The following is a 16,201-nucleotide window of genomic DNA, read 5'->3' as shown; positions in this document are numbered from 1 at the left end:
ATGTCAGAATGGATTGTCCCCTTCGTCTTGTCCTACACATCTGAAACTCATCTGTTTTGGTCTTATGCGCTGGTGTCACTTTCCACTGTGATTTTTTATTTGACTGATCGATTTGTTCATTTTCATGTGGGTTCCCTTGTTTTTCACCACAGAATTTCAATTTCCATGCTGATTTTTCCTCTGGCTTTGAATTTCTCCTTTAAGCCACTGAATACTTTATTCCCTTTGCTAACTTTCTTATCTAAGCTCTTGATTTGATTTCCTTACTTCATTAATCCATTTATTTTGGTCATTTTAAAAGTAGGACTCTGAAACCTTTTTCTTCCATCTCAGCTATCTCTTTGTCTTTGGGGTCCAATATTGTCAAGTTGTGAGCTTGTGGAAATGTGTGTGTGTGTGTGCACGTGCATGTGTACGTATGGTGTTTCTTGGCTGTGCTTTGAGAGACATTGGAATAAATATATCCACCATTGTTAATTTTTCCTCTTTTTCTTGATCTTTTTGATTGTTTTATCCGAGTCTCCCTGATGAGCTGTGATCACAAGATATGTTCTGCAGTATTATTTAGGAATGAAGCTGACTTCATAGATACAGAGGTTGACAGCAGTCCTAGTGTTAGCTTGCAATAGCAGTATGAGATTCAGAGACAGCAGCACCAGGGTTGGGGAAAATGAAGTTCATTTTTTTTTTAAGATAAAGGTATCAGCGATTAAATTGTTGCTTAGGAGGGAATAGGGAAGGTGAAAAAAAAAAAGTAAACAAGAAGAGACATACACAGGTTAGACATATGAGAAACAGAAAATATTTTAAGAATAGATGCTGAAAAAGAAAAGAACTATCACAAAGGCCAACTCAGATGAGATACAAGCTCAAACACAAAGCCAAACTGTTAATGCACAGAGGTTTAAACATCTTCAAAGCAAAAATAAATTAAAGGAATAATAATAATAATTAATGATGTAATTATTATGTGTTTGTTCCTAATTGGGGTGATGTAGGGTTCCCCCTCTTTTTCCCATAATTCCCTCTGCAGGTGTGGGGAGAGATGCTCGTCTCCATACTTAAAAAACACCTTCAGTCAGTATGTCCTTCCTCAGAGGGATTTCTATTGTTTCCAGAATTCTGGAGTCTGAAACTTTCACTTGCTCTTGTCAACATCTCTGTGCATGGGGTGTTACAGTGAGGGATTGGCCTTTCTGTGAGTGAGGCTGAGGCTGCATGGAAGGCCTGCCCATCTGTGTTTACCTCTATGTCTGGGTGGTCTCCCTGGCCTTGCTCATCACTGAAACCTCACCAGCTCACTTCTCTTGCTCTGTAGTGATCTCATTGGCCAGGGTGGGGGAGGGCAGTCAACTGAAGTAGCAGGGATGATACCTCCCTAGGGACTCACTCCAGAAGACCTGCGGAAAATCTCAGCTTCAGGCTCCTGCAATATTCTCCCCTCTCCATCTGCACAGCCTACCCCCTAGCTATCCTCTCAAACAGGATGTATGCGGTTTCTAGGAATATCTCTGCAGCCTGGTCAGTATTTCTCCTGCTTGCCAGTCTTGTGGTAGCTACATCCAGGGAAGAACAGAACATCCCCGATGGATACCACTGACCCCAACCAGAGAAAGTAATGTGGTTTGGCTTATTTGCAGAGAGAATGTGGATGTAGGCATATCTTTCTCCTCTTCAGTCTTTTCTCTTGTAGGAAGAGGGCCTTTGTTTTCTCATCCTGACTCTTACCTTTCACCAAGTCATGCAAATGTGGCTTTTGTTTTGTTTTGTTTTGTTTTGTTTTGTTTTTTCCAAGGCTTTTAATCTTCTGTCTTATGTAGGAAGGAAGATTCACTCATTTTTAAAAGAGAAAAAGACCTCAGGGGTCTTGTGGGATGTTAAGGTCACCAGATATTCCTCCTGAGAAGGTGTCCTTCAGCCTCGGGCCCAGGCCTTTGATAGGTACACAGAGGCGGCTTTTTGGTCCTTTGCTCCAAGCTCAGATCCTTATATAACTGAGAACCATACTAGCTTTGTAAGTGAAAAACTCTATGTTAGACATATCGGTAAAGGGAGGCTCTCACAGTACATGATTTCCTTTCCCAGGGATACTTCTGTATGACGTCAGGGAGACAAGCCTACCCTGAAAAATACCAGCAGGAGACCTGAACTTAAAGGCACATCTTTACAACAGGTGACTTCTTTTTCCTTTGTGGTGGGGGTGCAGTGGGGGATAAGGGGGTGGAGCAGAGGGAGGTTTTGGGGAGATGGCTCAGCAGTTAAAACACTTCCCATGCAGCCAGGGTGTGGTGGTGCATGCCTTTAATCCCAGCACTTGGGAGGCAGAGGCAGGCAGATATCTGAGTTCGAGGCCAGCCTGGTCTACAGAGTGAGTTCCAGGACAGCCAGGGCTATACAGAGAAACCCTGTCTCGGAAAAAAAAAAAAAAAAAAAAAAAAACAAAACAAAAAACCAAAAACAAACAAACCAAAAAAAAACCCAAAAAACAAAACAAAACAACACTTCCCATGCAAGCAAGGAGTTCAAGTTTGGTCTCCCAGAGGCCAGGTTAAAATGAGTGGGTGTGGCAGCCTGTCTCTAATTCTGACCTAGGAAGGAAGTGACAGGGAAGCCTTAGAGCAAGCTGGCTGGCAGGACTAGTCATTTGGGGGAATCTGGGTTTCCTTGAGAGAGTCTGCCCACAAACAATAAGATTGAAGACTGTTTGGACATGATCCCCAACATTCCCATATGTAAACACATGTATGTCCGCACACATGTGAACTGTATCCATTCATGAATGTATACCACACACATACACACATGGAAGAGAAAAAGAAGGGTGTGGTCCAAGGCCCCAGCAAGGAATCTGATATGGTTATACAAAGCGATCTACACACCCAGCAGCAGGCGTCTCTTGAGGCACACACATGTCTCGGAGCTTCACAGTCGAGCACACCATCCTTCTTAACTAGACAGGCCTATATTTATTTATATTTCAATATTTTTATAACAAAACAGAGCATATGTTCTATGACCTCATCATTCAGTTAAAACTCTAGCAGATAGTCTATAATAAAACGTTATCTTCAGATACTAAGGATAGACAGGGTTTACAGTTTGGGTTTTAAAACTATTTTATGTTGTTGGGTGTTTCATTTTTTTTTCTACTAAGCATTATAGAGCATAAAACCCATTTCTATTTAGAAATAAGGATGGCATTTCTGTTTTGGGATTTAATGTGTTGATTTTCTTAGCCTCATTCAAATGATTTTGCTAAAATCTAAGTGAAAACTTTGCACTCTGTTCAACTTGAGGCTCCAGCTGTCCCAGAATCCTCATGTTGCCCTGAGAAACAGCCAAGTTCAGTGGCTTCCAGTGACCTTCAGACCCTAGCTGGCCCTTGCCAATGATACCCAGCCTATTTAGGTATCCCCTCCATCCCCTCCATCCCCTCCATCCCCTCCATCCCCTCCATCCTCTCCATCCCCTCCACCTCCATCCTCTCCATCCCCTCCATCCCACACTTGCAATGATGGAGGGTCTTCCCTGAACACCCAGGGGACCAGTTCTTCTTCTTTTTCTCCATTAATTAATTTATTTATTCACTTTACATCCCAGTCATAGCCCCCCACCCCCCCCATGCAAGCCCCTCTCTCCCATCCCCTTCCCCTTATCTAGCCCAAACGGGTGGCCCCCCTGGGTACCAAGCCACCCTGGCACATCAATATACTGCAGGGTCAGGCATATCCTCTCCCACTGAGGCCAGACAAAACAGCTCGTTAAGGAAGAGGATCCACAGGCAGGCAACAGATTCAGGGCCGCTAGTTTTTACAAGACAGCATATACATTTTGAAAATTGTAAGGGACCAGTTCTTAAGATGAGGAACTCCCACTAACTAAGGGATCTAGTGTGGAAATCAATCACGAACTGGTTTCCATGCAGATCTGCTAGTGAGTAATCTTGAGAAAGCTACTATGTTTATAGACCCATTGCCTTCTGTGCAAAGCAGAGGTGACCCCTCGCCAGCTCTGTGAACATAAACTTCAGTACACAGAGGCCTGACTGGGGATTCATCATTGCCTATGTTCAGGGCAACATGCAAAATACACGGAGAGATGATAAACCTGTGTCCTAAATTTAAGCAAGTGGAACACACAAACACACACAGACAGACAGACAGACACACACACACATACACACAGATACACACAGATATACACACAGACACACATATTCACACACACATACACACAGACAACTCATACACATGCATACACACAGACACACACATACACAAACACACACAACACACTCAAGACACATATACACTCACACACATAGACACAGAGACACACATAGACACAGAGACACACACACAATGCATAACCCATATAACAGGCACCATTCTGTTGCTCTATTTGACTACACTATTCCTCTTGGGGTGGCTTTTTTTTCTAGCCCCAGACCCATACACTACCCTGCTCCGCTCTTCCCTGTGCTCTGGGAAACTCGAATGCCTGGCTCTCTGGTGTGTTCAGCTATCAGGAAGCATCAGCAGAACGAGGCGGGAGGACAAGGGGTCGTGGTGTTGATTCCCCATAATTTCTGTCTGTGGCTCATTTGTGTCAGTTTTACATGTTGTAGCTGGAAACCATGGTTCTTACTACATGGCTCTTCCTATCTGTCCAGATGCCAGCTTGGCTGTGTAGGCTTTTGCAAACAAGCGCTTCTTAAATGAAAAAAAAAAGCTTGCTTCATGTTATTCATTCACTCATCTTGTTATTTCCTGCTTAGGAGACCAATAACACCATGGGTGTGTGTATCTGTTCAGAATTCAGTTAGAGCAACAAATAAGGGCCATCAGATACATTGTGCTCCTCCTACATGTGTGTGTGTATGTGTGTGTGTGTGTGTGTATGTGTGTGTGTGTGGTGTCGTGTGTCTGTCTGTCTGTCTGTGTGTCTGTTGCTGTGACAAGCTTATTCTGTATACTTTAGACTGTGTTAAACCGTAGCCACAGAGCATGAAGCCAAAATCAGTTGTCAAAGAAACTACCTACCAGCAAGATTAGAAGCATTTCAAAAAGCTTACTACATACAAATATCCATAAAAGTCTCAATTATGGATGCTGTGCATTCCATCGAGTTTTTCCACCCAGTTCTGGCCCACTTTCTCCACTAGAAATGCAGTCTCCCTTCCTAAGTGCACTTTATAAGAATGCACACGGCTTCCACCGCTCTCCGCAAGTCCTTGCCTAATCTACATAGGAAGCTGGAAATCCTGGTGGAAACAAACCGGACTCTGTAGATACTGTGAGAGTCATAGTTGCCACCCTAGTTACTTAAACAAAGAACCTAACTGGAACTGGAACTCAGAAGCTAAGACGTGATTGGTGTGAATACGGGACAGACGCTGCTCTACCTGAGCAAGTCAGATCAGCAGCTCTGAACATGACAGTGATAGAGGTCAGGAAGGCCAGAGAAGGCCTGCTTCCTGGTCCTTGCTAGCTCTAAATGAGATCTTTGCCTGAAATTGAAATGTGAGGAAGTGGCTGACAGAGGGAGGCACCAGTGTGGTAGTTTGTGTAGGAATGGCCCCATAGACTCATATATTTGAATGCTTGGTCACTACGGAGTAGCATTAGGGGGTGTGGCCTTATTGGAAAATATGTGTCTCTCAGAGTGGGCTTTGAGGTTGCAGAAGCTCAAGCCAGGCCCAGTGGCTCATCCTCTCCTCCTGCTGCCTGCAGATCCAGATATAGAACTCTCAGCTCCCTCTCCAGAACAGTCTGCCTATACATTGCCACACTTCTCACCACCAATGATAATGGGCTAAACCTCTGAGCTGTAAGCCAGCCTCAACTAGACACTTTCCATCATAAGAGTTACTGTGGTCATGGTGTCTCTTCACAGCAGTAGGACAATTAACTAAGATACTCAGACACCTCCTCATCCCTCTGCCAGTTTCTGCCAGAAGTTCTTTAAAAAGCCCCTAAGACCAGCAGTCCAGTAGGGATAGATACTGATAATATCTAAGACCAGCAGTCCAGCAGGGATAGATAGTGATAGCACCCCAAAGCCCCTGTTCTATGGGAGCCCCCTCCTATGAATTTATAATAAATGTTATTTCTGACATCCCTTTGGGATTCACAAATTTCATTCTTTCAGTTTGCAAGAACCATGAAGGCACTGACTCTGTGGAAGTCCGTGTGACCAGGAGCATTCAGTGCCTGAACTCTAAAGCTGGAGTCCACCTGAGGTGAGAGACACACCACATTTCCCATATTGTGATGAACCCAACAGAAAACTATTGTGGCGCAGGGCTGAGCTTGGAGTTCTCCCTGGGTTTGAGAAATTATATTTTCTTATCATTTGCTTCAGTTTGTCTTCTCTCTCTAGCAAGAGGATAAAATATGGGTGTGCTGATTATAAATAAAAGTATGATAGCGTGCACAGAGGCCTCCGGAGGGCAATTAATAGGTATCAGGTATTTAAACAGCGAGGTGAATCATTCCTCTCAAAGCCAATAAAGTTGTGCAAATGGGTGTAATTCAGATTTACATGAATCCAGGCATTAGCAAATCAATAGAGCGATTACAGCAGCAGGGCACCCTGAATGTAAAAATCACATTTGCAGTTATGTTTATGCGAAGATACACGCTTAAAATGCAGGTTTGTCCGCTAGGAGTGAAACTAGTGATTTGTTCCTCCTCCAGTCTCCGCTTGCATCTTCCAACCTAAAGATTTACAAATCCATGGAGCTCTAATTTACAGGCCTCTCTCTCCTCCATCCTGGAGAAAAGCCCAGCACAGCAGCTTGCCCCTCCTGTGTTTCTCCTTCTCTTTCAAATGGAGCCCTACAACCCCTCTCAGCTGCTGCCTTGAGGCTCTCGGGTCCCTTCTTTAAGAATATTCTTCAAAAATTAAATCACAGAGCTCTGCTGTGGGAACAACTTCATTTTTATATGCTAATTGGCTCCTTCCAAGCTTAAAAAAAATTGCTACTTAAAAAAAAGAACTCCCCCGAAATTTGAAAGACTCTTAAACTTTGGGGGATAAATTCCAGGACTCCAGTATAGAGCTCAACAAGCCAGTCTACAGGACAAGGACAGCTCGCGTGGCTTGTTTATGGATGGAACAATAGTTTTGGCACTTTTAGAATTTTAAAGAATAAATTTTTGATGGCGCACAAACATAAGAAATTCATATTTCAGTGTCTATAAATTAACTTTTATTGGTGCACACTCATGCATACTGTATATATCTTCAACAATAGTCAAGTCTAAATCCTAAAATATTTACTAACTAGACCTTCAGAGAAAAATTTACAGATTCTTCTCTGAGTGCGTGGCTGACTTTGGGGAGATTAAAAAAAAACCCAAACAACCAACTAAAACAAGAGTCACGAGAGAATAATTCTGTACTCGGTTAGGTTTTAATTCTCCTTGAGGGTTTTTGGTGTTTGTTTGATTGATTGATTTTGTTTGGTTTTGTTTTTGAGGCAGGATCTCTTGCCTAGGTTGGCTTAGAAGTCCTTAAGTAGGAAGAGTGACTGCCAATGTCTAAAGCTCTTGCCTCTACTTCTTGAGAGCTGGGATTACAAGAATGGCCATTATACCATTTATGTGGCTCTGGGGATCAAACTCAGGACTTTGTGAATGCTACCCAAGCACTCTTCCAACTAAGCTACATCCCCAGCCACAGCCTAGGCTAGCCTTGAACTCATGATCCTCCTGCTACAATCTCTATAGCATTTGCACCAACATGACCAGCAGTCTAAAGCTACCAGTATGGAGGACATGGGATATTGTTGTTTTCAGAATGCACAGTGCCTCCTACCCATGTATTTTAGTTGTTGGTATCCTTCAAGGAAGTCTTTTAGAGCTAACTAGTCCAGTAGAAGACTTTGAGGGAATGACAACCTAAAGGTGTCTATTTCTAACACCTGAAAACTCTCTAGGAACATCAAAGGGGAAAGGTCACTTTCTGTGAATATTTTTCCCAGAAGAACCCCCTTTAAAGACTAAGCTTACCTATCATGCTAAGAGGGTACATACACTTATTGGTCTCACTGGGAGTGCCAGTGGGGTTCATCTCTTTTTTTGGTAGTGGCCCTGTGTGGGTGGTAGATCTATAGGTCTTTTCTCTTGTTATTAATATCTGCTTGTCATTTATCTCATAGACTCAATTATAGAAACGTTAGAGGATAAAAGAAAGCCCTCACTCCCATACCCTCCAAAACCCACCACAAGGATGCCAATGTCCCCAGCTCATATGACTTCTTCCATCCCTCTACTTCTTGGTCAACAGATTTCTTTTCCTTGGACCTATGTTTCTGAGTTCTGTAACCCTGTTGCTGTTTTCCAGTGCCATGGCTCAGGATATGGAGTCCTAGAGGAAATGCTAATAGACTCAGTGATGGTTGTTCTTGACAGTCTACCCGTTCAGTAATTATGCATCGAGGAGACAGCCATTAACCATTTACATGTTTTATCAGTTGAAGAACAAGCAGAAGGCACAAACAATCTGCACTCCATAGGCATTTTCTCAAAACAGCCCTGGGAATCAGAGATGATGACCTTCACCAGCCTCTGCTGTCCTGATCATAGACATGGGGAAACTGAGGGAAAGAGACTGCATGGGATCTTGAGAATCTGGAGATGTCTCAAGCCCAGAGTTGTCTTCTAGATTTTGTTCTCTAAAGAAACATGGCTTGCGGGGCAGTTGAACCTCCAGATAGACAAAGGTTCCTCATATGCACCAGGCTAGGGAATGCTGGGGGGTGATGCCATGGATTTCAGAATGTTCCTGATTGATTCCTACAGATCCTTCCCACATGCACCTGTCTCCATGTGCTTCCTGCCTGCACTCTTGCTGCAGTCAATTTGAAGCACCACTACCAAATAGAAAACTGTACTTGAGACTGGGGAGAGGCAAACTCTGTTCTGTGGTTGCATATGTAGCATATACATGAGAAGCCTAGCATACTAAAGCCAGTCTCTATGAAGAGAGTTGAAAATGAAAAAAGTGAAGGTCCCTGTCTTAGAGTTTTATTGCTGTGAACAGACACCATGACCAAGGCAACTCTTATCAGGACAATATTTAATTGGGGCTGGTTTACAGGCTCAGAGATTCAGTCCAGTATCACCAAGGTGGAAACATGGCAGCATCCAGGCAGGCATGATGCAGGAGGGCCTCTAAGAGAAGACTGACTTCCAGGCAGCTAGGACTAGAGTATTAAAGCCCACGTCCACAGTGACAGACCTACTCCTGCAAGGCCACGCCCACTCATAGTGCCACTCTGTGGGGCAAACATACACAAACCATCAGTCAGTGTCAGAGCAGAAGTGGGCAGAAGCCAGAGTCATATATAGACGCCGAACAATCAAAAATAGGAACAGATATCACCAGACACCAGGAAGAAGGGTGGGAAGAGCACTTAGTGTAGAAATCTGATTATTGAAGCCATGTGCGCCTGTCTTGGATCACTGGAAGAGGAAGCTCTAAAATCATAGAAAACCTTGGATTTGGGGAGATAGCAAATACCGAAACAAACCGTTCCTACAACGTCTTTGAAGATCTGAGGCCACAGTGAAAGTTCCGTAGGAGCAGAGGCAAAGGTGATAGTAACATTAATAACATTAGTAACAATATTAATAACAATAGTGACATTAATAATAACATTAGAGCTCATTCTGTTGGTTAAGAAAGAACACAGAAGAGAACTGAAGGCTTGGTTTGGAATAGGATGTAAATATTCCTTCTAATGCCCCATTAGCAAGTCCTCTCTATTCCTACTGCCTCAAATTTAAATTTTCTGGGGCTACTTTCTCCATTCCTCAGTCCCCCACTCCTCTTCTTTTATCCTGTTTTCTTTTCCTTTAGTTCTGTGCATTGCAGTTCTGGGGGCTTCAATGTCTTTGTTTAAGAATTTTCCCACTGGGTAACCTACTTTGGGCCTGCATGGTCTTCTAGATTACCCTTGCCTGCCTCTGCTTTGACATCAGCTGCACAGTTACTCAACCTCTAAACCAGACTCTTGGCTGCTTAAGTCCCACTTGCACATGAACTCAATAGCAGTTATTGAGTGCTGAGATGGCAGAGGGCATTGGGCAGCCAGCATTGACCATGTCTCTCCAGCCCCAACAAGGAGCTTATTGTCAGGGGGAAATACACATAGTGAAATGCATATAATAGTTCCAGACAGTGGCATTGCTAGAGAGAAGACAAAGCAGGGGCTTGGGGATAGTGGACAGCTAAAGGAGTGAGCTATGATCTATAAGCAGAGATAGAGGGGGCTGCCAGAGTCACAGAAAGATCTGAGGGAAGAAAGCTCTGTGCTGAGGAAAGAGCAGGTGCCAAAGGCCTGAGGCTGTGAAAGCAAAAGGACTATTGGCAGGAACAAAAAGAATATATCTATGGGTGCCTGCTCCAAGGATCCCAGATCCACATCAGTTAGAGATGTATTGATCCTTTTTCTGACTATATTACAAGGATGGAACGTTAGAAACAAAAAGATTTGGGCTGCTAAATTATATATATACATATAATTTTTACTTCAATCTTTGTCTATGAAAAAGTACATATGCTTTATTTCCTCCCCGTGTATTATTCATGTCCTTTATTTCCCACCCTTATGCTTCCTGACTGAGCTAAGCATGATGCTCAGAAGGTAAGTGACCAGCAGATGGGGTGGGTGCATCTCCTATAACGCCCCAGCCGAGTGTCAGCTAGTCATTCACAAGACCAAAGGCAAATCATGACGCTGTTGGTGTTCCTCTCATGGCATTAAGGAAAACAGAAGGATAGCAATACAGAGAAAAGATCTTCAGTCTTTTAAAAAACGTATTTACTTAATTCCCATTTCCCTGTGGAAACAACACAGGAACTGAGTAGTGAGCCGCCTCCCATGAGGGGCCTGAGGTAAATGCAGGGCCTCCCGTGAGGGGCCTGAGGTAAATGCAGGGCAGGGCATCACCGTTTAGAGTGACCAATAAAACTGTGTTTCTCAAGAGAAGACCAGATACAAAGAAATGATCTTTTTCTTCCCATTCTGTTTTGTATTTGAACAAGGCTGAAGCAGATGAGGTGTACACCTGTCAAGCCTCTACCCAAACCACCCCTTATTGTCAGGGGGAAATACACCCTTGACTTCACTTTGGCTGAGCACAGGCTGGCCCCTGGCTTCTCATCACCATTTGCTGGAGCAGCTAAGATGTCCTAATTCTATAGTTACACTCAACTTACACAACATCCCCAAAATGGTAATATTAGATGAATGGTGAAATGGAAGACTGATTGTCAGGGGTTAGGAATGGAGCATGGAATGTAAATATGACTGTAAAGGAATACAAAGAGGAAGACTTATAAAAGAAGGAATATTTGTTTTGTAAAGAAAATAAAAGGAAACAAAATGCAAATGTTGGAAACTGGGTCCAGTCTGCCCCAGTCTGCAGAGTCTACACAGACTACCTGCCCCATCCATCGTTCACTGAATGACTGACCGAACCTCCCCATGCTGCTGTGTGTTAGCATTCTGATTCCACTAATCCCAGTCATACTCGGGAAGTAGCCACAACACAGTCAGCAAACTTCACATACTGCCTTCATAATTTTCGCTCTTGGGAAAAAACTCAGAAATCGTTTGGAGATGCTATTTTTTCTCCATCTATATGAAGAGGATGCTATCCCTCCCACCCCACATTTCTGGGGGAGATTAAAGGATTTCACACAAGTAGTCAGCATGAGGCCTGGCTCACAACAGGCTTTTCAGTGTCAACCCTGATACTTCAAAGACACCAACTCACATAATACTATTTGGTAGATGTATAATTTCTGTATAGAAAAAAAATGTGTTTTGGAAGCGATATAGTTTACAACTAATACCAAATTAAGGATAGGAATGTGCTAGAATAGTGGGGTTTCTGAAGCAGTAATATAGCCAAGACGAAAAGTTCACCTGACACAGCACACACTTACAGTACATTCTTGTGTTTCCATGCAGTGACTCATCTAATGGAGTCTACTCCTGTCATCCTAATCTGAGGAACCATACCCACGTAGGAGCAGCAATATTATGGGCTGAGAATACACCCCAGTTGCTACAGTGCTTGATTTACATGAATGAAGCCCTGGGTTTAAAACCCAGCATGGAGCTGGAGAGATGGCTCAGTGGTTAAGAGCACTGACTGACTGCTCTTCCAGCGGTCCTGAGTTCAATTCCCAGCAACCATATGGTGGCTCACAACCATCCGATCTGATGCCCTCTTCTGGTGTCTCCAAAGAGAGCAACGGTGAACCCATATGCATAAAATAAATAAATAAATCTGCAAAAATAAAATAAAAAATAAAACCCAGCATTGCATCAACTGGGCATGGTACTACATGTCTGCAATTCCAGTACTTAGGAAAGGGATCAGGAGGTCTAGGTCATTCTTAGCTACATAAGGAATTGGAGGCTAGCCTGAGTTATTTGAGATAACTCAATAATTTGTGTGGTGGGGATGTAGAGAGACAGAGAGTGGCTTTAGGGGTGAGGGCCCACTGCAACTCCAACAACTCAGTTTAAAGACGGGACACTCAACCTTGAAGCTTGCAGGATGGGTGCTCTGCTTAGCCGAGCACACGTCCCCAGGACTTGCAAGCCCTGGTCGATATCTTCCTGGGAATAGCATTAGCCTTGGGAGACAGCTACTGGGAGAGTGGGGGTACTTATTCGGGTCTCAAAAACAGAACAAAACACCCCAAACAACAATAACAAACTCGCATAAAGACTTCAGTGAGGTTTGTGGATTTTGAGGGGCAGAGAGGGTGTTTTGTCATTGTTTTGCTTTTGTTTTGTTTGCTTTGCCATTCTTTGTGCACAATTACATGAAACTATAAAATTTTACTTCCCCTGGGAGCCAGAAATGCAATAAAATGTTTCATATCCACAAAGAATCTTTGCATCTCTTTCCCCACTTTTCCCCCCATTAACAATAGGATCAAGAAATGGAGAACAAATGACTAGAACCTCAAAGACCACATCAGCACATCATTTACCAAAAGAAAATCCCCAAGGGGTGCTCTACCCAGCCATCCATCTGTTCCTTAAGCTAGTGTCCTCTCCCACATCCATCCAAGGTCAAGGTCAGCCTGGGTTTTTCCATAGTCATCTTTCTTTGTTCTTCACTCTATGACTTAGAGGACACTGGGGACAGATGGACGTGTGGAACACAGACTCTTCATATTAAGGGCCGGGAAAGAGCAATGAACATGCTCTAAGTGGCAGAGTGCACACAAACTAGACAAGTGTTTTGAAGGACAGTGAGCCCCTAGCTCCAGTTCTCTATATTTTGGCCAATTTGAGATGACAGAAGAGAACACATTTAGCAAGAATGGACAGAGGCCTGACCTTGGAATAGAATTGCTAGCACGTCTTCTGGAAAGAAAGATCTTCATTCTCAGTCTGTTTAGGCAGCTTCTCCATTCCAAAGAATAAGGAAACAATTATTATTCCACTGTAGCTGTTGTGTGGTGGGGAAGTAGAGAGTCAGGGAGCAGTTTTAGAGGTGAGGCCCCACTGCAACTGCAACAACTCAATTTGAAGAGGGGACACTCAGCCTTGAAGGTTACAGGATGGGTGCTCTGTTTAGCCGAGCACACATCCCTAGGACTTGCAAGCCATGGTGGATATCTTCCTGGGAATAGCATTAGCCTTGGGAGGCAGCTATGGGGGGAGTGGGGGGTTACTTATTTCCATCCTAACAACAAAAATAGGGCTTTGTGCAAGCCAATGGAAAAACAAGCTACTCAGGGTAAGCTTCCCCATTGGAGCCCCTCTCTCGGATAAACAGGCCTGCAGCAGCTGCAGGGCTCTTGACGAATTCATGTGCAGAACTGCAAAGACATCGACCTTTCAAACAAAAAGTGCTTACGTCTCTCTTCTAAGTCCTCACTACTATGCTTCTAGGTTTATGTAAATGTGACCCTACTTCCAAAGTACAAAGGCTCTGAAGCTGGGTTGGGCTGGGCTGGGCTGGACTTGACAAGCTTGCCTCAACCCTTCGGCTTTTGACATCATGTGACAGCTTGCTGAACCCCAGACCAGAGACATGACTTAGACTTTGAAGACAAGCCTGAGTTTATTTGTTCAACATTGGTCCTAAGCTTCCTCCAGATCCCCAGAGGCACCATGAGAACTTACAGTCAACTAGACCCCCAAAGTTACGTGTCAGCACGCCAACATCTGTTCTGAGATGTGCTGGCCAACACCCAGGGGAGTGTTACTTGAATGTCCCTTTTGTTTTGTTACAGGCTCCTAATGAGCACCCTAAGTTGGCTTTGAATTAACACAGCTCCTCCTGCTCCAGCCTTCCAAGGGAGGAGATTACAGGTGTTTATCACACTCAGTGGAGAGTCATCATTTGGCAATCACTAATTGTGAAGAGTCGGGTGTGTGGTGGGGGGTGGAGTCTTAACTTTTCCCCCACAGGGTTCCAAGATGAACTGATGATGAGACAAGAGGCAGGGAGAGACTGCACATCTCATTTGCTGTGTGATCTGCCCCATGATTGTGCACAAAAACCCGACCAGAAACTCCCCAAGGACGATGCAAAAATAAACCTTCCCTGACTGCTTAGAAACAGAAATAGCCCGCGTCCCAGTGGAGAGTAGAACCTTCAAAAGGTCTGGGAAAACTGCAGGAAGAAGCCCGGAGAGAGCCCCATCCCAAGCTGTTCTCTGTTGGGCACTCAGAAGCCCCAGGCAAGGGAGGCTCTGCGAGGCAACCCCAGCTGCCCAGCTGCGCATGCTCTTCAGGACAGGTACAACACTCACCCAGGGTTCGGATGGTGTTGCTGGGCCAGCTGCGCGGACTGAAGCCGTGAGCATTCATGGCTTTCACAGCAAACTGGTAGTTGGTATCTGGATCAAGGCCTTTGATAACCATGGAGTCCATCTGCAGGCGCTCTTGGATTATGGTCCAGCTCTTGTCAAAATCTGGTCTTTAATGATTAAAAATAAGAAAAGCAAGGGTTCAGAAATACCGTCGGGAAAAGAGGTTCGCTAGCCATGGGAGCTAAGACCATTTTCACTCTGAGAGCTATGCTCATAAAAGTGAGTTAACATTTCCTATCTGAAAGTGGTCCTGCTTTCAAACCATAACGTCATCAGCTGCAAGCATCTGCCAGTAAAAGCAAGTAGATCATCTTTAGGGCCAGTTCTAAGCACTGCTTAGAGAGTGTCTACTTCTGCCTGCTTGGCCTTCACCAGGACATAAAGACCCCACGTGGGAGCATTTATCTACAAGAACTGTATTTTCCAGATGTTCCTTGAGCAAGGCTCTCCCATCCCTAGAGATCAGGAAAGCAGAGATCCCATCACTTTGCCATCTATTCCTGAGTAAACAAATACAGATTTTATAGGGTGACAGACAGCATGAATTGCCATGGGAACACTCATGATGACTACACTCACAGACCTTCTTAGTAACAACAAATTATGTCTGTGTCAAGACACGCCCCCTTTTCACATGTCCCCCTGAGGGCAGAGAAGGTAGATCTTCATTTAGACTTTTAATCAGCAAAGTGGCATTCACAAAACCAGTACAGTCTCTGGAATTGGAGGAGCCAAGTTCAAATCTCAGTTCTGCTACTTAGTAGCAGCTGATCCTTCTGTTTTATATACTTTTTATTTTATGTCTTTAAGTCTCAGTTTCCCCATATGTAGTATGTGAATGATGCAGGGACCAAGATAAGGGAACTGCCATGAAGATTACATGAAGCACACATGCTTAGCCTCCACTCTAGTACCACACTATAAATATGTGCCGGCCACTACTCAGGGGACTCATTTACTTCTGGAGTTAATAACTCATATGCTTGCTTACTGCATACACATTCCCAGACTGTACTGCTAACCCATGCGGCTACTCAGCCCTGCAGATATAGCCAGCATGAATTAAGATGTACTATAAGTATAAAACGCACACAAGCTTTTAAAGTAAAAAAAGAAAGAAAAGAAATCGATCTCTTCCGTAAGTATAAAACTGATTTTATCTTCATATTGAATTCATGTTGAAATGATAATATTTTGGATATAGCAATATCCAAATTGTTAATAATAAATTTAACAATTATAAATATAAATAATTTATTTATTTTATATTTATAATATACTATATGTAATTTATAAATATAATTATAAACACAAGTAATCAAAATAAAATAGCTTTTTAGAA

The 16,201-nt window shown here is 43.6% G+C and overlaps 1 protein-coding gene across 1 annotated transcript in view; it reads right to left on the bottom strand.

Moving 5' to 3' along the window:
- Egflam (EGF like, fibronectin type III and laminin G domains) overlaps positions 1–16,201 on the bottom strand; it is a 103,087-nt gene that overhangs the window by 60,127 nt on the left and 26,759 nt on the right. Inside the window, exon 5 of the mRNA XM_021183287.2 lies at positions 14,800–14,966. Coding sequence (XP_021038946.2) covers positions 14,800–14,920 — 121 coding nt within the window. The 5' untranslated portion in view covers positions 14,921–14,966. The remainder of the gene's footprint in view (positions 1–14,799; positions 14,967–16,201) is intronic.

This window comes from Mus caroli, unplaced genomic scaffold (genome assembly GCF_978045245.1).
Source record: "Mus caroli unplaced genomic scaffold, Mus_caroli_1 scaffold_16, whole genome shotgun sequence".
Lineage (NCBI taxonomy): Eukaryota > Metazoa > Chordata > Mammalia > Rodentia > Muridae > Mus > Mus caroli.
This window is presented reverse-complemented; position numbering and strand designations above follow the sequence as displayed.